The sequence below is a fragment of the Sinocyclocheilus grahami genome, unplaced genomic scaffold, assembly GCF_001515645.1.
Source record: "Sinocyclocheilus grahami isolate Dianchi unplaced genomic scaffold, SAMN03320097.WGS_v1.1 scaffold31.1, whole genome shotgun sequence".
Lineage (NCBI taxonomy): Eukaryota > Metazoa > Chordata > Actinopteri > Cypriniformes > Cyprinidae > Sinocyclocheilus > Sinocyclocheilus grahami.
In genome coordinates this window covers 2,634,261-2,659,632 of record NW_015505210.1, presented here as the reverse complement: position 1 = coordinate 2,659,632, position 25,372 = coordinate 2,634,261, and the positions used below count along the sequence as shown (strand labels likewise).

Below are 25,372 nucleotides of genomic sequence, written 5' to 3'. Positions count from 1 at the left end.
GAAGCAGTTCCGGGCGGATGACGTATGAGGTCGGCTTTGCGCATGCGCCGCTCAGAAGTGACGAACACAGAAGCGCAGGGGAGAGATCAAAACAAAGCAACGGTCACTAATTAGAAGTACATAACGAGGATTTGTAAAGAAGAATGTCGGAGGATTTCGATATAAGCCAAGAGGAGACTGGTTTTCCTTTGCTAAAGTAAGGAAACTTTGCTTCCTTTGCTCCTGTTAACAAATGTTGGTTTTCACTAGACTCACCGGCGCATGCGCAACGCTAACCTCATACGTCATCCGCCCGGAACTGCTTCCAGTGTACAACAGTGAGCGCAAGCTAGATTAAAGTGATTATTACGATTTGAATATGGATATTTTTCTTACAAAAACGCATCGATTCGCTACAGAAGGCCTTTTTTCACCCCCCGGAGCAGTGTGAGACACTTTTTTTTATTTTTATGGATGGGCGCATTTTATTTAACTGCTTTTGTACTGATGCATGCAACACCCGCTGAGTGCCATGAAACTACAGAAAGACCATTTTTATGTCTGAAAGAAGAAAGTAATATACACCTAGGATGAATTGAGGGTGAGTAATTTATGGGCTAATTTTCATTTTTGGGTGAACTAAACCTTTAAGTTTGATAGTAGGAGAAAATTTTATGAATTCTCAGCACTTAAGACTAAAATAGCACTTTGAGAAGCTTGATAAATACGGGCCCAGAACTTGGTCTAAATGATAATGATATTTATCAAGATGTATTCTGCAATTGTGCAACATTTCTTTATTGCTGCACAGTTTCAAGTCAACACGATGACTTTTGCTTTTGTCCTGACAGGGTTGCCACCCGCCATGTTAAGATAAAGACACAGATCTCTGTGTTGAACATGCTAAAGCGATTGGATAAGATAAGGTTCAGAGGACCGAAGCGAGATGAGTTCCTGGACCTTGCCGAGTCCCCCACTGCATCTGACAGCGAATGTAATGATGACATCCCAGTGAAACACCGGAGCTCCATCAAAGAAACGGAAGAGCAGCAAGACCCTGTAAGTGACGTTTTTTCCTCTGTGTGAATGTCAAGAGAGAATCTGTCAGAATGCGCTGAATGCATTTTGTTTTTAAAAATGTGTTTTTGTTTGTCTCTGTAGAAAAATTTAGGGATATGATATGATTGTGAAAAATTGTGTTGACCCCTATTTTGAAGATTTCAAAATAGTCATAGAAAGCCAATTAAGAAAGAAATCAAAATTGACTTCATTTAGTTCTTAAATTCCATTCCTGGTCTTATTTTGAATAATTCATCGGTACATATTTCAAAGCAAAAAGGTTGTCTTAATCTTTAATCAGAATATAATAAGTTGCTTGTCCTCTAAAATACTTTTCTTTGCCGCTGATGTCATTTAGGCCATTCACACCACTGGACATTATCCAGTATCCAAACAGCTGTTTAGCTGTTGTTTTAGCCAACAGATTCAGGTTAGTGATGGGTTGATCATGAACAATTTGTTCATTTAACTAATCTTTTATCTGACTCAGGAATAGCGAGTTGTCTCGAGAGTGATCATTTTGTGTTGGCCAGAGTTTACATGTTTGTTTGTAATGAACGTGAAACCCACATAGTCTCTGTACAGGAAACGGGATTCATTCATTTTGCTATTTCAAGATTCAGAGATCCAAGTCAGTAAAATGATCACTCTTCCCATCACTAATTCAGATCTGCTTATTCTGGTATGTAATACCCACTTTTTACCATCCAATCAATCCTAGATTGGTAAAATCGCCAAAATAAAAGTCTCGCTCTTAATTTTTTCTTTTGAATGTCCTGATGGAAATGTCATGTTCCACAAGTAAAGTGGGTTGTGAGTGTGGTTTTACATTTTAACATTTGTTTTATTCATTAATACATTTTTTTGACAGAAATCTCTTACAGTGGGAGCTCATGCATTACAGTGGAAATCTGTTGGCTCCCATGCAATTAGTTACCTATAGACTTGGCCATAGACTGTAAATGCATAACTAATTTTAATTTAATACATTTTTGCCGCGGTTTATATAGACAAGTGTTAGTTAAATGTATTTAACTGAATATCAATCAAATATTTGTTTGAGTTTTATGAGCAGATACTGCTTAACATTATTAATAATAGTAGTAGTAATAAAAAAAAACATGTATTCCCGTCACTTGCTTCCAGCCTGCATTTAGTTTCGTTTCTCTGCATTGCATGAAGAGGCAGACAGCCAAATTCCCAAAGGAGTTTCAGCCCAAACATCCATTTGCTTCACTGTATTTCTCTCTGTATAAATGGCGTCTTCCTGTTGTTGCAGCTGAGACTGCCCTCCATCGTTCACATCCACAGACTTCACAGGCCCTAGTCTTAAAAACAATCTTTGTAAAGCTACAGTATCTTTTCCTGTGGCCTTTTGTTTCTGATTCTGTTTTGCATGACATATTACACGAAAAGAACTGATTGGAAACCAATTTCTGACTAAATGATGTTATTAAGGGCTTTTATATTGGGTGACCTCGTCCAAGCACATTTTCAAAGAAATTGCATTTGCTGCATATAATTTGATAAGCACAGGAAAGCTCACCTAAGAGATCTGCTGTGTCTCTGTGAGCTCATGAGCTAGTCACCATGGTTACAGTTGCCGCACTGGCATCCGGTTGGTGACTAGAGCCGTGATTTGTCGAATCCTGGTTATGCTGAAGGTCTATGAAGACGATGCTGTAATGTCTCTGGCAGACTGGAGCCACTGGTGCTAATGGATGCCCATTTATTAGACTGTAATGTGGCCATATTCTGCATTGTTCAATTAAAGAGAATGTTCATTAGACGATCATTTGAACCTTAACAGCTATTTAATGTTGTCATTGCTGTGAACCTTTATGAACTTCTAAGCTTCTCATATTTTCTATTACTGGTTGTTTCCAGGCTGGTTCAGGGACTCTCACCATGTCTGCTGCTCCCATCCAGGACTACAAGATGAGTGATGCCGACCGACTCAATGAGGTCAAAGGTCACCTGGAGATAGCCTTACTGGAAAAGCACTTTCTTCGTAAGTAACTGAGAAATAATTTTCACAGCATCCCTATTTTACAGGGTTACATCTTTCTACATTTTTTATCACAGCTCCTCAGTTAAACATCCTGCTCTGTTGCAGATTTTTTTTCAGTCAGATTTTATACCCTATTATGGCGCCATTGTCATTTGAGGCATTGTGCTATAAGCTCTGCATCTTAGCAAGTTAGCTCGCTGCCTACTGTCCACATGTCAACTGTCATGGAACTGGCTGCATTGACAGTGGACTCCACGAAAGTGGAAGCGGTGAACGGTAATCCTAATATGGCTAGAGGCTACTTTCAGCAAATCATTTAGGACTTCTGGGCAGACCTTACATTACTAACTAATTAATATTCATAATTTATTTATTGTAATTTATTCATAATTGTAAAAAACAATCTTTATATTATATTTCTACATATTAAATTATATAATTTTATTAAAGTGTATTATAATTGTTATAAATGTTTGCTTTTAAGGCAAGGCACTACAGGCAAAATCTTTCTCAAACAGGTCATTTTTGAGATTCTTTCAGACTAGTGGAAAAATATATATTCAAAATACACATTTAAATGTTTTTTTTTCTTTTTCTTTTTTTACAGTAATTACACATTATTTGTTATTACAATACATATATTTAAAGGCCGTTTTCTTTAAATTGAGTTTTTTTGTTTAAATGGTAAATTTATTTTTTGATTTATGGAGTAATAAAATAAATGAAATCTTTAACTCTTATGTCAACAAAATGAAGCAAGAATTTTGAACCTGGTTTTATTAAACGTTTAGATTTCTGTTCTCAGATATGTTCAAAATGCATTTGAACATAAAGTGCATATTTAATTCATCACATATGGTGATGTCTCTTAAATTAAATATTTAGCCTATTCACCTGTAGTGTCCTACCTTAATAACAATTTTATATTAAATATTCATAAATGTATAGATACTTTTAATTTAAAATTATTTAATAAAATACAAATCTGTTTAGAGTCAACATTTCTCTTAACACAGTCCATAATCTTGCATGTTTTTTTGCCCCCGCTGAGCTTGTTGCAGTGCATTCTTGGATTGCTTACCTATGACCACACCTATAATACCTTGAAATTATTTTGGAACAGAGCTATTATATTAACATGTTCTCAGATGTTTCAAAATTGAGTTTTAACTTGCATATCCAGAATTTGTTAGAAACAGCTCTTCAGGAAAAAGTGATTTGTCCTCTGAGACCTGCAGATCTGTAATATGTCACAAGCTAAATAGGTGATCGCTCACTGTGTCTGTCGGTTTATCTCCATGAGCAGTGTAGTGAGATCACTCTCATTAAGACCAGAGCTGAGTGCACCTTACAGCGATAAATCCACCATGTCTACTGCTGATCCCTCTGACCTGTACCACTTTTCAATTAGTGAGACTCTCAGCAACAGAGATTACCTCTCCACTGGGGTTCATACACACACACGCACACACACACACACACACTCATAACACAAATCTAACATAACATTTTCTAGAGAAGTATCATCTTTCTCAGTCTTTTGATATTTTTTCCAGAATGTTGGTGCATGATACTATCTTATGATAATTCAATTTTCCAAATCATAATATTTGCTTAAATAGAACATTAGTTGTGTATTAGGAGGTTGTGAGTGTCTGGTCTATTTTTAGAGCCTGTGTTTGTTTGTGTGTGTGTGTGTGTGTGTGTGTGTGTGTGTGTGTGTGTGTGTGTAAGTAACTGAGAAATAATTTTCACAGCATCCCTATTTTACAGGGTTACATCTTTCTACATTTTTTATCACAGCTCCTCAGTTAAACATCCTGCTCTGTTGCAGATTTTTTTTCAGTCAGATTTTATACCCTATTATGGCGCCATTGTCATTTGAGGCATTGTGCTATAAGCTCTGCATCTTAGCAAGTTAGCTCGCTGCCTACTGTCCACATGTCAACTGTCATGGAACTGGCTGCATTGACAGTGGACTCCACGAAAGTGGAAGCGGTGAACGGTAATCCTAATATGGCTAGAGGCTACTTTCAGCAAATCATTTAGGACTTCTGGGCAGACCTTACATTACTAACTAATTAATATTCATAATTTATTTATTGTAATTTATTCATAATTGTAAAAAACAATCTTTATATTATATTTCTACATATTAAATTATATAATTTTATTAAAGTGTATTATAATTGTTATAAATGTTTGCTTTTAAGGCAAGGCACTACAGGCAAAATCTTTCTCAAACAGGTCATTTTTGAGATTCTTTCAGACTAGTGGAAAAATATATATTCAAAATACACATTTAAATGTTTTTTTTTCTTTTTCTTTTTTTACAGTAATTACACATTATTTGTTATTACAATACATATATTTAAAGGCCGTTTTCTTTAAATTGAGTTTTTTTGTTTAAATGGTAAATTTATTTTTTGATTTATGGAGTAATAAAATAAATGAAATCTTTAACTCTTATGTCAACAAAATGAAGCAAGAATTTTGAACCTGGTTTTATTAAACGTTTAGATTTCTGTTCTCAGATATGTTCAAAATGCATTTGAACATAAAGTGCATATTTAATTCATCACATATGGTGATGTCTCTTAAATTAAATATTTAGCCTATTCACCTGTAGTGTCCTACCTTAATAACAATTTTATATTAAATATTCATAAATGTATAGATACTTTTAATTTAAAATTATTTAATAAAATACAAATCTGTTTAGAGTCAACATTTCTCTTAACACAGTCCATAATCTTGCATGTTTTTTTGCCCCCGCTGAGCTTGTTGCAGTGCATTCTTGGATTGCTTACCTATGACCACACCTATAATACCTTGAAATTATTTTGGAACAGAGCTATTATATTAACATGTTCTCAGATGTTTCAAAATTGAGTTTTAACTTGCATATCCAGAATTTGTTAGAAACAGCTCTTCAGGAAAAAGTGATTTGTCCTCTGAGACCTGCAGATCTGTAATATGTCACAAGCTAAATAGGTGATTGCTCACTGTGTCTGTCGGTTTATCTCCATGAGCAGTGTAGTGAGATCACTCTCATTAAGACCAGAGCTGCGTGCACCTTACAGCGATAAATCCACCATGTCTACTGCTGATCCCTCTGACCTGTACCACTTTTCAATTAGTGAGACTCTCAGCAACAGAGATTACCTCTCCACTGGGGTTCATACACACACACGCACACACACACACACACACTCATAACACAAATCTAACATAACATTTTCTAGAGAAGTATCATCTTTCTCAGTCTTTTGATATTTTTTCCAGAATGTTGGTGCATGATACTATCTTATGATAATTCAATTTTCCAAATCATAATATTGGCTTAAATAGAACATTAGTTGTGTATTAGGAGGTTGGGAGTGTCTGGTCTATTTTTAGAGCCTGTGTGTGTGTGTGTGTGTGTGTGTGTGTGTGTGTGTGTGTGTGTGTGCACGCTCATTGCCCTCGAGCACTGCAGTACTGGAAAGCAGCAAAAGGTCAGACTGGGACCGCCAAAAATGTTGCTGCCCATAAAAGTAGACTGGACTTATTAATAGTTTGTTACACAACTGAAGCCTCCCTGTTTAGAAAAAAACCTGATGAATCTTTGACTTAGTAATAGAGCATATAGGTGATTCAAATCCATGCATGATGCTGCTTCAGGTTTATATGAGATGTTGTAAGAGTTTTGTATGCTCTTTTTGTGCTTTTTCACATCTGGGCTGTCCTGTAGATCTGTGGTTTGTGACCCAAAAATGGATCACAGATCTACGATAAGAACCCTAGGGGAAAAAAAGACAATGGTAAATGTAAATAATAAAATGCAAACAACCATATAATCATGCATAGTTATAGTAGGATTGCAAAATAAATATGCTTATAAATGAGGTGAAATTTGCTACTACGTTATTACCTTATGCAATACTTTATCAAAAATCTATTTAATTTATTACTTTAAGAATGTTTGTGTGTGTGTGTGTGTGTGTGTGTGTGTGTGTTTAAATAACAGACTAAAATAAACTAGTTTGAGATGTTGGTTTATGACAGTGGCCAGTAACAAATAGTTATAAGATCATAAGACAGATCTTCATGCTTCTCATCCTTCATGTCACTGTTCTTGAATCATATGATGTGACCGCTTTGGAAGCTGCAGCTGTTTTACAATAGAGTTGTGCTGACAGCTATTGACTCCTTCACACTAAAGTTAATCAGAAAGCTCTATGATGAGCTAGCATTTGTCCATGGTTTCGGGTAGCCTTCACTATTGTGTCCATGGTCTTTCTGGCAGAGGCTGATTGTGCAAAGGATGCTGTCAGTCAGAAAGGCTTTCATATGCTTAATTGCTTTGATGTAGATGGGCCATTAGATGCTATCTTTTTTTCCACCAAGCCTTTTATGCTTTAGCAAGTTAATGTGAACGGAGGCCCAAGTTTGTACGTGTCACTCAGAGAGGGCAACCAGATTGCACACAGCTTTAGTGAAGAAAGGAAGCTGGAAAACCATAAAAATGCCAAGCCATAAAAATGTTGTTTACACAGTTCGTTCCACATAGTTACTGCCTGAACAATGTGCTGATTGCTTATGTGTTAATTATGCAATTACTTTATCATTTAATAATTGACACAAAAAATCTGAGTTTATTTAAATGAATAAAATATATATATATTTTTTTTTTTCATTTTATGAAAACATTTTTTTTTATGTATATTTCCACCTTTTTTTTGGTGCTACTAATGTATGGAAGTAAAATAATGACAAATATGTTTTGAAACAAAAAAGCATGTTGAATTGCACTAACTGAAAAAAAGAATGCATTGTATTAACAGTGCTTGCATTTTTATGGGCTGAAATTTAACAGTTGTTTATTTAAGCTGTCAATATTTAAATTCAATTAATTAAATTAAAAATGCAATAATTCATATTCGCCTTCCAAAGTTCTCTTCCGAAATATTCAATCTGTTTAAAAATAAAATGTATGATATTTGAAAGGCAATTTTCAGTCCATTTTATTTCACGTTTCAGAAAATTCAGCATTGCAGATCCGGGAACTGCAGGAATAGCGGTAGAGTACTGATGCATGATCTGCATCTGCTGTTAGTCGCTCACCAGCAGGTGGCGCAAGCCTGTTGATGGAGACCAAAGCAACAGATAGAGCAAGTCATTCATTCACAAACACTGATCTGCAGAAATGAAGCAAGCTGTAAATAGAAGTTATGATTATCAGGGTCAGTGTGTATTTGCAGAAAAGCTGATTAAGACTCGAGGGCTGTGTTTACGTTTAATTCAGCATCTTCGCTGTTACTCATTTCCCTGTGAAGCCACATTTAAGCAGCTTTCTCTAGCAAAGGAGATTATAATGCTATTTTACCCGACGTTGATATACACAACTAACATTACATCTAAGATATTGATGTGGGTTGCTTAGTTTACTTAACTTTATGTCATGACTTGTGTGATGCTGAGTTGTAATACTGGGGTTTCCCTCTGACATCACACTCCAGGATTCCACAACAATGTGAAAAAATGCTTAAAGTGCCTCAGTGAACTATTACAGCCATATTAAAGATCTCAGTATACACCTTATTGATGATGCAAACTATACACAGGCAAGCAGATGAGGTCAGAAGAACGCAATGCTCTGCATTTTCTTTATAATCGCTTTCTAGCGCCGTAAAGTTCCTTTTAGGTTCGATATTTGCTGGACATTCGCTTTCTCTTGCCACTGTTCTATAGAGTCGACAGTCCTACAAAAATATCACTACCACGATTAGTTGTAACAATATGAAACCACTTTATATTGACATAAAAAAAATATTCAAAGCCGCCTATGTGTATTGTAGCTGCACATTTTAACAGGAGAAGTCGTGCTATCGCACAGTGCCCAAGGGACTGTCTGACAATCCACTCACAAGGTTAAAACGTCCAATGTTTTTTTTTAAGAATAATTATGTACTGTATGCACAGTAAGGAAATTTCAACTGTAGTAAGTCAGTCTGGTCATACTATAACATTTGGAACATGAAAAGCCCAATTTTGCTGAATTTGCTTGGTTTTCTATGGGAGAAAAGGGCTTAGGCCAAACTTTGTGGTTTGTGTTAATATTCTGGACTCATCTGCTTATCTGTATATAGTATATTTGATTAATTAGACACCGAATTTGGTCATTTCCCTTATGAAAATCAACCACAAGTAAAACCAAAAAGCCATGGTTACTATAGTTAAACCATGGAAACCACACATTTTTAACCATGGTATTTGTAGTAAAACTGTGGTTATAAAAATGGTAATCAATACGCCAAAAAAAAAACATAGTTACTACACAGAAAATGACACCTTTACCTTTAACCTGAGTGTAAAAGTAGCCAAAGTACAGTGTGACTAAGCAGCTCCTTAATATTTAAACTCTATTTTGTTGCACTGAGTTTATATCACATTTCCCTGTCGACCTGCGTGTTGTTAGTTTACAGATAGTTACCCTTACATTTACAGTAAGTGCTGTTTGAGTCCAGTGTCTTTTCTGTACTCTGCAACAAAAAATATAATGTTTTGTGTTTCTAGCATGGCAAAGATGAATGTCTGCTTACATTATTATTTCTGCCACATTTCACTAACTGTAGAAGGTAAGGTTGCATACCAGAGTGTACAAAGCTCTCACATAATTCCCAAAAGGATTATTCATGTAAGGCTCCTAAACATTTCCCTTCATGACATGTAAAAGGATTAGGATTTCTGTAAATGTTCTGTGGTCAATTATTTTACATATTATAAAATAAGTACGTAAATGCATGTGTGGTTTCTCATAACATCTGTTTCTTTGATATTTCATGCCTTGTACAGTATTTAAAAATATATTTTCAGCCGCTTTGAATGGTTTCTTTTTTTTAGTATTTTTTTTTTTGCGTCATTTTGTTTCGTTTGGTTTGATTTTGTTTTGCCGTTGTGTTTTGTTTTTGAGTTTTTGTGTGTGTGTGTGTGTGTGTGTGTGTGTGTGTGTGTGTGTGTGTGTTTAACACATTTGAATATTTTTTTTTTTTTAGATTTGTGTGTGTGTGTGTTGTATAACACATTTTACCATGACGTCTACCCCCACAATTGGCATAGAAAAAAGTGTGCAAATATATTTAAGCATGGTCATGAATATCTTTATTTTCAGCTTATTCCATTACATTTAGATAAACTGAAGTATCATATTTTTTCTTATTACACAGTTTATCACACAATATATATTCTAGTCATTTAAATTATTAAACTATTAAAAATTGTGGCATACAACAGGAAATATTTTAATTTGCATTGTTTCTTGTTGCTTGAACCTCTAAACAGGCTGTTAAATGAAGCATCATTTGAGATATTAGATTAGGCTACAAATATTCATTTCAGTCTATTGCTTTAACATTGTGAAACAGCTTGTTGACCGCTAGCTCTGAGTTTAGCAATAGCCCCTGGGGTCTGCACTGATCATCTGGATTCAGATGTCTTCTCTTTAGCACACCTGCCCTTGAGTTCAGCAGCAGGGGGTCTTTATCATGACTATAGCGCCTCTGCGGGAGACGCAGAAGCTACTGAATTATAGATGACGATGGGCTTGTGTTCCAGGCAACCTTGAGGCAGGTATTGTATGCGATAGATGGCAGGTGGAAAAACTACTCGATCAGGACTGTTGTGTTTGTTTTGAGTCAAGAGGCAGAAAGGTGTTTTCAGAAAACATGCTGTGAAAGTGTTTTTTAGGACTGTAACAATATATTTTACCTTTTGTTCGATAAAGGACAAACTGTCCTGTGCTGTCTTTCAGATCCTCTGGCTGCTCTGTTGAGCGTGTTTTGGGTCATTTTTTTGTTGTTTGTTTGGTTTGATTTTTTTTTTTTTAGATTTGTGTGTGTGTGTGTTGTATAACACATTTTACCATGACGTTTACCCCCACAATTGGCATAGAAAAAAGTGTGCAAATATATTTAAGCATGGTCATGAATATCTTTATTTTCAGCTTATTCCATTACATTTAGATAAACTGAAGTATCATATTTTTTCTTATTACACAGTTTATCACACAATATATATTCTAGTCATTTAAATTATTAAACTATTAAAAATTGTGGCATACAACAGGAAATATTTTAATTTGCATTGTTTCTTGTTGCTTGAACCTCTAAACAGGCTGTTAAATGAAGCATCATTTGAGATATTAGATTAGGCTACAAATATTCATTTCAGTCTATTGCTTTAACATTGTGAAACAGCTTGTTGACCGCTAGCTCTGAGTTTAGCAATAGCCCCTGGGGTCTGCACTGATCATCTGGATTCAGATGTCTTCTCTTTAGCACACCTGCCCTTGAGTTCAGCAGCAGGGGGTCTTTATCATGACTATAGCGCCTCTGCGGGAGACGCAGAAGCTACTGAATTATAGATGACGATGGGCTTGTGTTCCAGGCAACCTTGAGGCAGGTATTGTATGCGATAGATGGCAGGTGGAAAAACTACTCGATCAGGACTGTTGTGTTTGTTTTGAGTCAAGAGGCAGAAAGGTGTTTTCAGAAAACATGCTGTGAAAGTGTTTTTTAGGACTGTAACAATATATTTTACCTTTTGTTCGATAAAGGACAAACTGTCCTGTGCTGTCTTTCAGATCCTCTGGCTGCTCTGTTGAGCGTCCTGTCCTGTGAAACCGCTTAATTTAGTGTCATCTTTGAGATTCAGGATGACTTCAGAAATTCAGGATTCTACAGAAAGCACAACGGGTTTCCACAGAATTTGAATTCTGTCATTGGCAAAATGGTACACACCTCTGTTACTGGCATGTTTAGTCATTAGCTTTTTATTAACATAGCAGCATATTGAAAGGGTTTTGATTCAATTTATTTAAAAGTAGCAGGAGGCTGCCTCCTTGTTTTCTGATTGACAAATGCTCTCTGGCTCATTTTTGTTGTGTACAGAGATTTCTTTGATATGTGTCAGGTAGTAGGAGCATTTTTATTCTTTTTACAGTATTTAAAAATGATTTCAGCAGTTTTAAATAGTTTTGCTTTAGGTTTTTTTTTTTTGTTAATGTTTTTATTTATTTTTTGTATTTTTATTTTTTTATTTTTTTTGGTTTTGTATGTTTTTTTAAATTTTATTTATTCTTTTGTTTTGATTTTGTGGGGTGTTTTTTATGTTGTAGTTTTTTTTTGGTTTAATTTTGTTTGCTTTTTTGTTTTAACACATTTTACCATATTATTTATTCCCATGGATTTTCTCCACAGCTAGCACAGAAAATGTGGGGGAAAATGTGCCAATTATTCAGTATTGTATCATCATGAATGCCTATTTTACTTTCTATTTGTATCTAGATGATGATATGATTATATTTTGTCTTATTACACAGCTCTCTTATTACAGGAATACCTGATTGTGATTGGTCAGTTGCATTGTGATGTCAGATAATTTTGCATAATGGTGCTAAACTAGCAGTGCTAGCTTCATTGGTCTTTATCACTCTGCAGTGTCTTTTCACAGATATTAAATCAATATTTCATGTTTGTTTGATTATGTGCAGACTGCAGAGGCATATATAAAGTACATTTAGCAAGTCATTATTGCAAAATAAACCTGAACAGGGTGATACTGATCGTGCTGTCAGGGTTTATCATGCAACAGCGACCAGCTGACTCCTCTTTCTTATTCTTGTGTATTTGATGTCTGTGGCAAAGAAACCTCAAGCATGCTGAATGTTTCCAGTGAAACCACACCACTGCTGATTTGTGTCTTCAGTCTTTCAATCACGCAGTTGAACAAACTCTTTTTCTTTGTGTATTGATTACAGAGGAGGAGTTGAGGAAGCTCAGAGAGGAGACAAATGTTGAGACCCTAAAGCAGGAACTGGAGAAAGAGAAATCAAAAAGAGGCGATCTCGAACAGAAAATGAATGAAATTCTCAGATCCAGGTATGAGAGGTGATGCTCTTCCACAGTATGAAAGTTTCATGCAACTGCATTTTCTACATTAACAAACATATGTTCAGTTTTAGTTAATAATGCAAGTAAAACAATATGTGTGCTTGATCCAGACTAGAAGATTCACCACCTCCACCTCCAAAACCACAAGTCACTTCTGTCAATGGTACAGGTAAATCTCAGTTTATCCTCTCTATAGATCTCTAGTCGTGAGACCCACTTACTTGCACATTCATATTGAAATTTTGATCTCTAAATCAATACTTTATCATATTCACTTTTGCCTGTTGTTGTTTTGACCCCTACAGGCTTATTAATTTGTTGTTGTTGTTTTTCAACACAGTCATCTCTTTTATTCTCTAACATATTACTTATATCTGTAGACTATTTAGCAAAGGAAAGCTACATAAGGTGAATAGATTTTATATGCACAATATTATTAGACAATTAATAACTAGGTGACCCTACAATAAGTCTTATTTCTGAGTAAAAAAAATATTATGCAATGGAATTAATCTGCAATGGAATCTGCAAAAGAATGGAGCCTTTTTCTTTTCTTTTTTTTTTTGCATAATATTGCATAGTGGTCTAAAACATGATCACATGTAGTCTAGACCTAAATGAGATGTGTTTGTTTCATTTGGTTTTGAGATTGACACATTTGGCTTTACTCTTGCTGCGTGAGTGTTCTTGCATAGAGATGGTTAGGATGTGTGTTGTGTAATTACTAGCTGCGGCACACAGTCATTCATTTAGAATAATCCGGATTCATCAACTTTAGAACGAGAAGAACAAATTGAATTGCAAATGCACCTGTTCTGCCTGAAATTTTGTGGGTCAGTTTTATACTGTGTGTGGGTAAGAACACTTTATTAGTGAATGAGAACCAGTGCCCTTATTCTAAAGTTCATTTGAGGAACATGATTATAGTTTATCCATCACTTCAGCTGATTGATAGAGGATTTTAGCTTTTGACTAAATCGCTTTCATTCATGCTTCAGATATTTTGTCATCGTTCTCTTATTATTTTGTCAACGGCATTCATTTTTAATTTGACCTGTAATTAAACATCCCCAAAAAAAGGCCAAACCAGACTTCTTTTTTATTTGGACACCATTCTTTAAACCTACATATCTCTCTGCACTAGAAGTGTCACATTCTGTGAGCAGTTTGTTTCTTTTTAGTGCAATTTTTGCACGGATTACCATTTGTGATAATGCACATTTGATTTATGACAATATTACATCCATTTTAGGTAGCAGATGCTCATATTTTGAATCTGTTTCAGTGACGTGTTGTTTTGTTTGTGTTCTGATAGGGGACAAACAGAAGGAGACCTTAAGCTCTCGGCTGTGGAAATGGCTCTATGAGCGCTTTGGTGTTTATATCGAAGATTTCCGCTTTCAGCCAGAGGAAAATACAGTCGAGACTGAGGAACCACTAAGTGCTAAAAGGTAACCAGCCCAAGCAAAGCCTGCTTTGCTTTGTTTAGATTAATAATTACAGGTTTTGAGGGGAGGATGAACAGAGAACCGTTCAAGCCATCGATGGGTCATTTCAGTTAGCTAGTGCTTTTGAATTATGTAATTTATGTTGCATTTTAAGGAGCTATTTCTATGAAAAAGTTGAACCATGACTTAATATGAGCCATGGACAGACTCATACCCTTTTTAAATATACCAAAACCCTTACTAACTTAGTCATTTACACACTATTACATGATTAATTAAATTTATATTTCAGGTTATTTTATTTTACATTATAATAAAATTAAATATTATAATTTATATATGATTTATTTCTGCTGTTTTTACTTAAAAAAACAAAAAGACATAAGAAAAATAAAAAAATTTCAATTTAATAAAAAAATTTTTTAACATATTTCCAGTAAGCATGTTTTGTTTAAAACATTTTTATTAAAAACAAACAAAAAACATTTGGAATACTGAATTTGAGAATTTAATAATTTTTAATTCAGTTAATTGTGATTTTATGAAAAGAAAACTAACATGATATTCATATTTTTCCAAAGCATGTTTCCAGATGTATATAATGGAACCATGAAAATGTACTGCATAGTAGCAATGACCCAGATGCAATTTTGATGCTTTGGTGTTAAAAACTATTTTTCAGTCAGACTTTTTTGTTATATGTTTTTTATACTTTTATATTGTATATTTTAGTAAAGTTTTGTAATGTTAAGATGGGTAGGACATTGAGCCTCAAGTCTTTACTGTAGTCAGCTCAGCTTAGAGTCTAAATTTTCATGCTATTTCTGGCTTTATAATTTCACCCTCACTACGGATCTGATTAAATAATTAATTTTCTTTTCTCCTCTTTGCAGACTAACTGAAAATATGAGACGACTCAGTGAGTGTTTTCATACCGCATCCCAGAAAAACCCCTCCAAGCCATAACGCTAGATATTTTAACCGTTTGCAGTCCAATTTTAATACCCAATTAGCCTGTGTTTTAATTCCCATCACCTCTGCTGTGTCACAGGCATAACACTGATTGTGTTCTGGTCTGTGTGTTGCGTGTATGTGTGTGTTTTCAGAACGGGGTGCTAAGCCTGTAACTAACTTCATGAGGAACCTTTCTGCCTTATCCAGCTGGCACTCTGTCTACACGTCAGCCATCGCCTTTATTGTGAGCACGACCCACACAAACCCCTCAAACACTATTCATCACTGTTTATGTAGCCACCCGGTCCGAAGTGTCTGTTTTGCTACCATAATTAAAACGTGTTGCCAAGCTCATTGTTATCTGTACATCACCAGACTCGGAAAAAGCCCTGCCTCAGGTTATACTAATATGTTAATGTGATCGGTTACACATTTTAATGTTTATTAGGTCAGTGTGATAAAATACAAAAGTGTAGATTACTAGTGCCGCCACTTGTTTCTGTATGGTTTTGCCATCTATCATTTTAATGTCTTCTTCTCTCTCGTCTTTTCCACAGATCTATATGAATGCTGCCTGTCATGGCTGGGTTATCCCCATGTTTCTATTTTTAGCCATTCTACGGTTGTCCTTGAATTACCTCATAGCAAAGTACGTCTGACATAATCTATCACTGGTTCAATTCACAACTAGTTCACAAATCCATGTGCTGGTTGAATGACATGGGATCTGAACCAGAATTATATATCCCTTTAATTATTATTTAGCATAAAAGGATTTTTTAAATGCAGTTCACGAATAATTTAGAAAGAGATGTTAAAATTAAATTTTTAACTATTGCATTTTTTAGAAACTTAAATGCTACATTTATATCCTGTAATTTAAATATGGGCTTCAAATGTTTTATTTTTTATTTTTTGCTTTAATGGTTGTGAATTATACATACTAAAACTGTTCTGGCCTTTATTTTCAGAGGTTGGAGGATACAGTGGAGCATTGTGCCTGAGGTCTCCGAACCAGTGGTAAATATAAGCCTCGTTTCGAATGCTTAGCATTAGTAAGTTGTTAAAATTTGCTTGATTAAAGCCTTGATGCTTTGTTCTTTTTATTAGGAACCTCCAAAGGAAGATCTTACGGTTTCAGAGAAGTTTCAGTTAGTGTTGGATGTTGCACAGAAAGCACAGGTAAAGGATTTGTAGCCTTGATCTAGCTGTGATATTAGTGTAATACAGACACCATTTGCTTGGCTTCACACATAAAGCTGTTTGACGCACCAGTGATGTGTTTTCACAGAATCTATTTGGAAAGATGGCAGACGTATTGGAAAAGATTAAAAAGTGAGTATGTTAGATATTGAGATGTGGGGATAGGTGGAATGACGGTGTATGACTGTGTGATGGTTGAGACATCGTTCGGTTCTGATTTTTTTTGAGCAGATTTTTTTTAATACAATACAAAGAATAGTCTCTTTTTTAACTTGTGTATTAACAGTATTTTTATTTGATTATATTTTTATACGTCCCAAAAAAAAAATTTAAATGAGAGGAAGTTTCATATCCTTTTCTAATTTATTTAATTGACTGAATTATTTAAAAATAAATGAATGAATTAAATAAATAGGATTTTATTTTTGTAAAAATATTTTGGTTTTATTTTCACTGTTGTGAAAATAAGAAAGAAGTGAAAGAAAGTGAATTGACATGTGGCCAAGCAATATGGGTTGCTGTGTGTACATTAATGAGGAAAAAAAATTAACTTAAACGATTTTAGCAAATGGCTGCAATTTAACAAAGAGTGAAAAATTTAAGGGGGTCTGAATACTTTCCGTACCCACTGTATATATATATATAAGTACTATTATGAAATAGATTGTAATGTTTATGTATATGTAATTCAAATGTATTAATATAAAATTACTCATGATATTGATAAGATTTTGGTAGTACTGCCCTCTTAAAAGGATGTTTAATTACATGTATATATATGTACTGTGTTTATATATGATTGTATTTTTTATTACAGCCTGTTCATGTGGGTGCAGCCTGAAATCACACAGAAGCTTTATGTTGGTTTATGGGTGGCCTTCATCACCTCCTGTTTGCTGCCATATAAACTCTTGGGCTTCATGATTGGTAAGAAATTCAGTTTGACGTACGACAGTTTCAGTTTTTTTGGGGGCGGGGGGGGGGGCTCAAGTCTCTAATTTTTATCTGTTGTTATTTGCAACATTTTTAGGTGTCTATGCCGGCATTAAATTCTTCATCATTGACTTCCTCTTCAAAAGCTGCCCTAAATTGAGGGACAAATACGACACACCCTACATTGTATGGAATAATTTACCCACAGACCCACAACTCAAAGAGCGTAACAATGCCACTTTGAACAGACGGGTGAGTGAAACTGTGCACGTGTGCAGCCTCATTGTTCCCATTCGAAAAACTTGTAAAATATTTATCCTGATTCCTCTTTTTGTGTCTTTGTGAGGAGCTCGTCAGTTACGACTGAAAATTAGCAGTGACTTCCTCTTGTAGTTAGTAGCCTTCATTTAACCAAGATGCAACTCTTGTTCAAGAGTGGCCGAGATGGCATTAAGAATATATAGTAAAATAATATAATATAATATATATGTTATTAGTATAAGAGTTTATGTAGAATAAGAGTTTTATCTTGGTACTAGTAACATGCATCTCAGATTATATAAACATAATACCAAATGAAATTTAAAAAGAAATAAACTAATAATTAGTTATTAAAAAATGAACAAAATGGAGGACAGAGCAAGTCATTAAGGTGTCTGCATGATTATTAAACAAGTTCGGGCAACAGAGGAAATTTAATTTCTTTTTTGGTTAATAATTGGTAGGCTTTAGTTTTTTTGTGATGGTCTGTCACATGCTTATTCTGTTATTTTTCCTTTCTCAGCTGTCTGGGTTTGAAAAGGTAGGGATCTAGTGTGGCCTTTGGTTTGACAACAGTGCCTGTGTTTGCCACCAATGGCTGGTCCTGCATATGTGTGTTTATATGTGTGTGTGTGTTGTCAGGAATATGACAATGACGATTGGATCAAAAACTGTTGATTTCAAAATGCATCTTCTCACTAATTTGCACAAAAAGTCAACAAGAATGTAAAGAAAAACACCAAGATGTTTTTGATCCATCGTCATCAGACCAGATGATAGTGTAGATATTCTGTGTGTGTGTGACATGCAGGGTTTATATCTGAGAGTTGCTCTGTTGTAGTATACTATAGTGTAGTGTAGTATAATAGGCCTAATAGTATTTTGATTGGTGGGGGGGGGGGGGGGGGGGGGGGCTCAAGTCTCTAATTTTTATCTGTTGTTATTTGCAACATTTTTAGGTGTCTATGCCGGCATTAAATTCTTCATCATTGACTTCCTCTTCAAAAGCTGCCCTAAATTGAGGGACAAATACGACACACCCTACATTGTATGGAATAATTTACCCACAGACCCACAACTCAAAGAGCGTAACAATGCCACTTTGAACAGACGGGTGAGTGAAACTGTGCACGTGTGCAGCCTCATTGTTCCCATTCGAAAAACTTGTAAAATATTTATCCTGATTCCTCTTTTTGTGTCTTTGTGAGGAGCTCGTCAGTTACGACTGAAAATTAGCAGTGACTTCCTCTTGTAGTTAGTAGCCTTCATTTAACCAAGATGCAACTCTTGTTCAAGAGTGGCCGAGATGGCATTAAGAATATATAGTAAAATAATATAATATAATATATATGTTATTAGTATAAGAGTTTATGTAGAATAAGAGTTTTATCTTGGTACTAGTAACATGCATCTCAGATTATATAAACATAATACCAAATGAAATTTAAAAAGAAATAAACTAATAATTAGTTATTAAAAAATGAACAAAATGGAGGACAGAGCAAGTCATTAAGGTGTCTGCATGATTATTAAACAAGTTCGGGCAACAGAGGAAATTTAATTTCTTTTTTGGTTAATAATTGGTAGGCTTTAGTTTTTTTGTGATGGTCTGTCACATGCTTATTCTGTTATTTTTCCTTTCTCAGCTGTCTGGGTTTGAAAAGGTAGGGATCTAGTGTGGCCTTTGGTTTGACAACAGTGCCTGTGTTTGCCACCAATGGCTGGTCCTGCATATGTGTGTTTATATGTGTGTGTGTGTTGTCAGGAATATGACAATGACGATTGGATCAAAAACTGTTGATTTCAAAATGCATCTTCTCACTAATTTGCACAAAAAGTCAACAAGAATGTAAAGAAAAACACCAAGATGTTTTTGATCCATCGTCATCAGACCAGATGATAGTGTAGATATTCTGTGTGTGTGTGACATGCAGGGTTTATATCTGAGAGTTGCTCTGTTGTAGTATACTATAGTGTAGTGTAGTATAATAGGCCTAATAGTATTTTGAAGCAGTGACTACATCAGAGAAGTCAAGCTTTTACAAATTTTAGCAACAAATTACACTTTATGGAGACATTTGTTGAGTATTAAAAGGAAACGATAATCTCTTTGTATTCATACACGACTTTCTGATTTTTTTCCCCACATGATTATATAGGCCTAAATGTCTTGAGTAGGTTGCTAGAAACTCTGAAAAGCTTGGCTCTTCTGGTGTTGCCACATTGGCGTTTTTAATTAAGCTAGTTTACAGTTGCCTAAGTTGGGATCAGATGAATTAGAATAGAAATTAAATGATTTATGCATACATTTACTTTCAGTATGGTTGTTTGAGTAATGTTGGATCCGTGTTTTTTGTCATGTTTGAGCACTGGCCTTGAATAGGCTACATTTTAGTCAAGTTGTATTAGTTAGTCAGTATTTTGTTTCGTGCGTATGTGGGGGGGAAAAAGCAGCGCTGTTTTATCACAGTAGATACATTTGAAAGTTCTGTTATAATGCTTCTCTGTGCGGTCGTCACCGGTCTAATAAAACGCACAACATATTAAAGCGTCTTTGGTGTTTCCATGTTTTCTACAAAACAAAACTTATGACGTCAATGGCAGGCGACACAATGACACTATGGACACGCTCCGTGTCACTAGTTAAAATTGGGATAATGTAAGTACACAAGTCAGCAAAATATATAACACTGTTCTAGTGGTTTTTGGATATTTTAATAATCTAGAAAAAAAATCTTACATATTATGCCTTTAAAAGTGCCCATAGTTGAAGAAATGCCCATAAATCTTTCTCAAATTGCATCTGTCTTGTTCAGCCCCAAACTTCTAACACATATCTTGATAACGTGCTGGTGAGTGGTAATACCTATGATAAGTGGCTGTTTAACTCCAGCTTTGAGCTTTGCACTGGTCCTCAGCACCCTCCAGGCATCCCTTGCTAGTTGCTACTGTTTGGCATTCAACCCAGAGAACTGAATCTGGCACCAGCTGATCTCAGGAGTCCACATGCAGCTGAGGCACTGACCATCATTCACTTTGCTAGGTCACCACTGCTGCTTGGCTCAATAACATACACTGGTTTAATAACGATTGACAAGCTTCCCCCACATGGGTGCTTCTGTTGGGGCCCTCAAGTGCCGATCTAGGATCAATTCTGTTCTTTATCTGGTTAGGCGTTAAAGGATAGCATTGATCCTTCACCAGCACACAGGAACCTTGCAGTTCTGGGGCTTTACTTGCACATCCTGCTCCTAAAGCAATCGTTTCGCGTGTTTCTCACAGCAGATCCAGCCGGTGGTGGCGCGCAGTAATCAGTCGGCCGGGATGTCATGTGGGATTGGCCGTGAGGAGGAAAGCGGACGGTCCTACAGCACCAAAAGAGGTCCTTTTCATGAAGTCTTCAACTTGTCAGAGAATGAGCGCCCCCTGCCAGGTTGGAAGAGAAACTGCACTAGCCTTTGAACATTTTCATTAGTATTTGCTGTGGTTTAATTGTAAAAGAATATGTGATTTGATTCACAGTGTGCGAGAATGGATGGAGATGTTGCTTGATCAACAGGGACAGAAAAATGCCAACCGACTACATCCGCAATGGTGTCCTCTATGCCACAGAAAAGTATGCATGTTCAGATGCACCAGAATAGCAATATTTTTTGTTTGCTGTTTTGCAAATTATTAGTTTTTGGGGCTTTTTCAGAATCGGCAACATTGCATTAAATGGCAATATTTACCAATTGCATTTTCTTCAATCAAAGGTGTAAATGTTTTGTCTTACTTGAGGCACAAGACCTATTGGCATTGTTAGGCACAACGCATTCCCTCATGATAAGAGTATGTGTTTTGTGTTCTTAGTTACCTGTGTTTCGAGAGCTCCAGCTCCCGGGCGACATCCTCAAAGAAAAATAAAGTCATCAAGCTCCAAGACATCACAGATATTCAGAAGGTCTTTTATAAATGTTTTATTAATGTTTGACTTAATTTTATTAAATGCTTAGTATCTTATGGGATTCTCCACTCTTGTTAACAGTACAAAGTGTTGTCAGTATTGCCTGGATCTGGGATGGGGATCTCAATTACAACGCCATCCACTTTAAAGGTAAGTCACAGCGTGTGTGTGTATACACACACACACACACACACACACATATATACATACAAGAATTTATGCTCATCAAAGCTTCATTAATTGGATGAAACGTCAATATTGGGAAATTATTATGATTTGTAATTGTAATCTGAATTCTCAACAGTCATTACTCCAGTCTTCAGTGTCACATGATCCTTCAGAAATCATTCAAATATGCTGCTTGAGAAACTTTTATTATTATCAGTTTTGTGCTGCTTAATACTTTTGTGTAAACTGTGATACGTTTTCAGGATTCTTTGATTACAGTGTTCAAAAGAGCAGCATTTAATTATGAACTCTAATCACTTTTCTTAGCAAAAACTAAAGACCGAGTATTTTTGCACACAGGTTTTATTTACTTAATTAAAATAGAAAAGCTAAGGAAAAGCAAATAGGCTCATGTTTTAGATTGCACTCTAACAGAAATAACTGAATGAGGAACTGCGTTTATAGCATTAGTTATATAATATGATATGAGACATAATCAAAGATGTTAATTGTCACATTTAAGATGACATAAAATTATTTTGCTGGATTCCTAATTAGGCACCAAACTGGGTATCATTTACGTGTTCTTTCAGCCAATAGAATCCTTACCGAACAGGATTATATTCATGCCAGCTGTGAATCATACTGAACCGATTGAGTTTTTATGCTAACCTGGTGAACCCAGTTCTGATGTCAGACTGACACCATCCAGCACTAAAATCTGTGTGAATGCACACTAACAATTTCGTCACTTGTCTCTTCCACAGCCTCTAGTGTTTGGTGCCATGATTCATCGGGACGAGGCCTTTGATGCCATTCACACTCAGTACATGAAGATCATGAATTCCACAGCAGCTACGACAGTCACAAACCCAGAGACATAGTCTCACCCGGATCAACATATGACATAAGATAGTCCATAAGGCAGCCATATCCTATACCCCTATATGGACATGATGGCTTCCAGAAGTTGTCCGCCCCATCTCCAACCCAAAACGATGGAGAAACTGCAAAGAAACTGTTTTTCATGTTCTCTTTTAGATTCTACGTGAGTATTAGGAGGAGTATTTTATATAATGTTCTATCAAACAGCATACCATAATCTTACACAAGTGTTTGCCAGGATGGGTCTTGTTTTATAAGGTTAGGGGATCATTGTGCTTCTTACTTGTGTATCAGAACAGGAGCTGGTACTCCTTTGTGTCTCATGGAGGACTTTGTGTGATCCGTGTGTAGTCAGACCATATAACCGTCTCTGAACTTACCACCATTTTCACTTAATTGCATCACCGCTGGCCTTGCACAAAGAAACACTGCACTTAGTGTTGCTAAGAGCTTTTAGAAGTGAGTTAGGAGGGAAAGGAACAAAGTCAACAGAAATCCATATGCGTAAAGCAGCTCATAACTGCCGGCCACATTGTTCCTTTGGGGCGCGCCAACTTTCTCTTCAGTATTTGTGGTACTTGTTAACTTATCACATAGATACAACATCATATTTTAAAGGAGTAGTGCACATAAAAAATTTACATTTTGTGGTTTACTCTCCCTTATGCTGTTTTTTAAACTCATAAAACACCAAAGGAGATATTTAGGCAGAATGTGCAAGCTGCTCTTTTCCTTACAATGAAAGTCAGTTGTTTAAAGGGATAGTTTACCCAAAAATGAAAATTCTGTGATCATTTATTCACACTCGTGTTGTTCCAAACCGGTGTGACTTTCTTCCTTCAGAGAGATGCAAAAGAGATGTTCTTGAAGAGTTTTTAACTCTTTTTGGCCATTCAATGAAATTCAGTGGGGTTTAAATCAACAGTGGACCCCCCACTGGCTTTCACTGTATGGACTAAAAACAGTCAGACATGCTTTTAAAATATTATCTTTTGTATTCTGCAGAAGAAAGAAAGTCATACCGGTTTGGAAATGGCAGAATATTAATTTAAGAAACTCATACTGGTTTGGAACAACGTCAGGGTGCATAAATAATGACAGAATTGTCATTTAATAATTAAAGCACAAAAAATCACCAGTCTTACCCATAAAACGAATGTGCACAAATAAAGTTCAAACTAAGCAGGGATTAGCTGGTTTTGGTAATATATTCTCATTCCTTGTCATTGAGCCCTGAGATTATTGAAGTATTTAATGCCGTTTTGAATATGTTGGCACTGGTTAGATAAATGTCTTAGTTTACTAATAGTGTATCCCAAAATAAGATGTAATTACTTTAAAGGAACCACAGACTAATTTCTGTAATGGGTGTAGTGTTAATTTTTCCAAACGTGTGTAGGGGAACTCCAAAATGAACATGCTACATAAAAGTTCTACTTCCAAACAGACTGTTTTACTCACTCGTGCATAAGGTTTTTTTTTATTTTTTTATTACACTTTTCATTATGCAGAGTTTAATATTTCCTTTTGGATTAAAGGAGGTCTTTTCTTTCTTAAGAGAGAAGAGTCATACAGTATGTCGTGATTTTTTATTCTCATTCCTTGTCATTGAGCCCTGAGATTATTGAGGTATTTAATGCCGTTTTGAATATGTTGGCACTGGTTAGATAAATGTCTTAGTTTACTAATAGTGTATCCCAAAATAAGATGTAATTACTTTAAAGGAACCACAGACTAATTTCTGTAATGGGTGTAGTGTTAATTTTTCCAAACGTGTGTAGGGGAACTCCAAAATGAACATGCTACATAAAAGTTCTACTTCCAAACAGACTGTTTTACTCACTCGTGCATAAGGTTTTTGTTTTTTTTTACACTTTTCATTATGCAGAGTTTAATATCTCCTTTTGGATTAAAGGAGGTCTTTTCTTTCTTAAGAGAGAAGAGTCATACAGTATGTCGTGATTTTTAATTTTTTTTAGTTATTTGTCCCTAACACCTTTCTTGATTTTGTCATTTTTATGCATTTCAAAATGTGCTGTGCTAAATTGCACTTAGACAGTTGCTTTTTTATTTGTTCTCTCCATTTTAAGCCCTTTTTCTCACCTGCCTTATTCTGCCTTATTTTATTTTGTTCTTTAGAGCCATTTGACACTTTAAATCTTTCTTTCTTCAAATAATTTTGAGTCGGTATGTGTCTGTTGGGGTTAGACTCTGGACTCCTTAGATGCTGTTTACCAAGTTTACGAAATAGCACTTTTTGGCTTTCTAAATACCACTTGTATAGTAGAAGACCATTTAGTTAGAATAAACATGATGCTAATATTGTCTGTGTAGAAGTATATATTTATGAAACATATGAATAGTGCACCTTGGTTTTATTAATTTCATCTTTTAACGTTCACTTCTAAAAACAAATTCCAGTAATTATTGACACTTAAAGTGGAAAAACTGACCACCAATGATTGTCATTTGCCAAATAAATGTGTATTGTTGTTTGCGCTCTGTTTCTGCCCCAGAACAGTTCTGTTTACAGACATTTGTGTTCGACAAAAGGCTATTTTGATCCCTGGACCAATGGGGGCATGAAAATTAA

General features: G+C 35.4%; 1 protein-coding gene across 3 annotated transcripts in view; it reads left to right on the top strand.

Annotated features, from left to right (window-relative positions):
- Positions 1-23,779, top strand: part of LOC107574357 (GRAM domain-containing protein 4) — a 23,917-nt gene extending 138 nt beyond the window's left edge. Inside the window, exons 1-19 of one of the 3 annotated variants that reach the window (XM_016260805.1) lie at positions 523-580; positions 831-1,038; positions 2,926-3,049; positions 12,849-12,969; positions 13,092-13,150; positions 14,297-14,432; positions 15,323-15,348; positions 15,536-15,627; positions 15,941-16,032; positions 16,355-16,403; positions 16,494-16,565; positions 16,675-16,718; positions 17,404-17,513; positions 17,617-17,771; positions 21,063-21,213; positions 21,303-21,396; positions 21,633-21,723; positions 21,808-21,876; positions 22,662-23,779. In XM_016260805.1, coding sequence (XP_016116291.1) covers positions 880-1,038; positions 2,926-3,049; positions 12,849-12,969; positions 13,092-13,150; positions 14,297-14,432; positions 15,323-15,348; positions 15,536-15,627; positions 15,941-16,032; positions 16,355-16,403; positions 16,494-16,565; positions 16,675-16,718; positions 17,404-17,513; positions 17,617-17,771; positions 21,063-21,213; positions 21,303-21,396; positions 21,633-21,723; positions 21,808-21,876; positions 22,662-22,778 — 1,761 coding nt within the window. In that variant the 5' untranslated portion in view covers positions 523-580; positions 831-879 and the 3' untranslated portion in view covers positions 22,779-23,779. Of the gene's footprint in view, positions 1-522; positions 581-830; positions 1,039-2,925; positions 3,050-12,848; positions 12,970-13,091; positions 13,151-14,296; positions 14,433-15,322; positions 15,349-15,535; positions 15,628-15,940; positions 16,033-16,354; positions 16,404-16,493; positions 16,566-16,674; positions 16,719-17,403; positions 17,514-17,616; positions 17,772-21,062; positions 21,214-21,302; positions 21,397-21,632; positions 21,724-21,807; positions 21,877-22,661 lie in introns of those variants that run through there. The other 2 variants (XM_016260812.1, XM_016260799.1) reach the window with 2 other exon arrangements.
- The last annotated feature ends 1,593 nt before the right edge of the window (positions 23,780-25,372 follow it).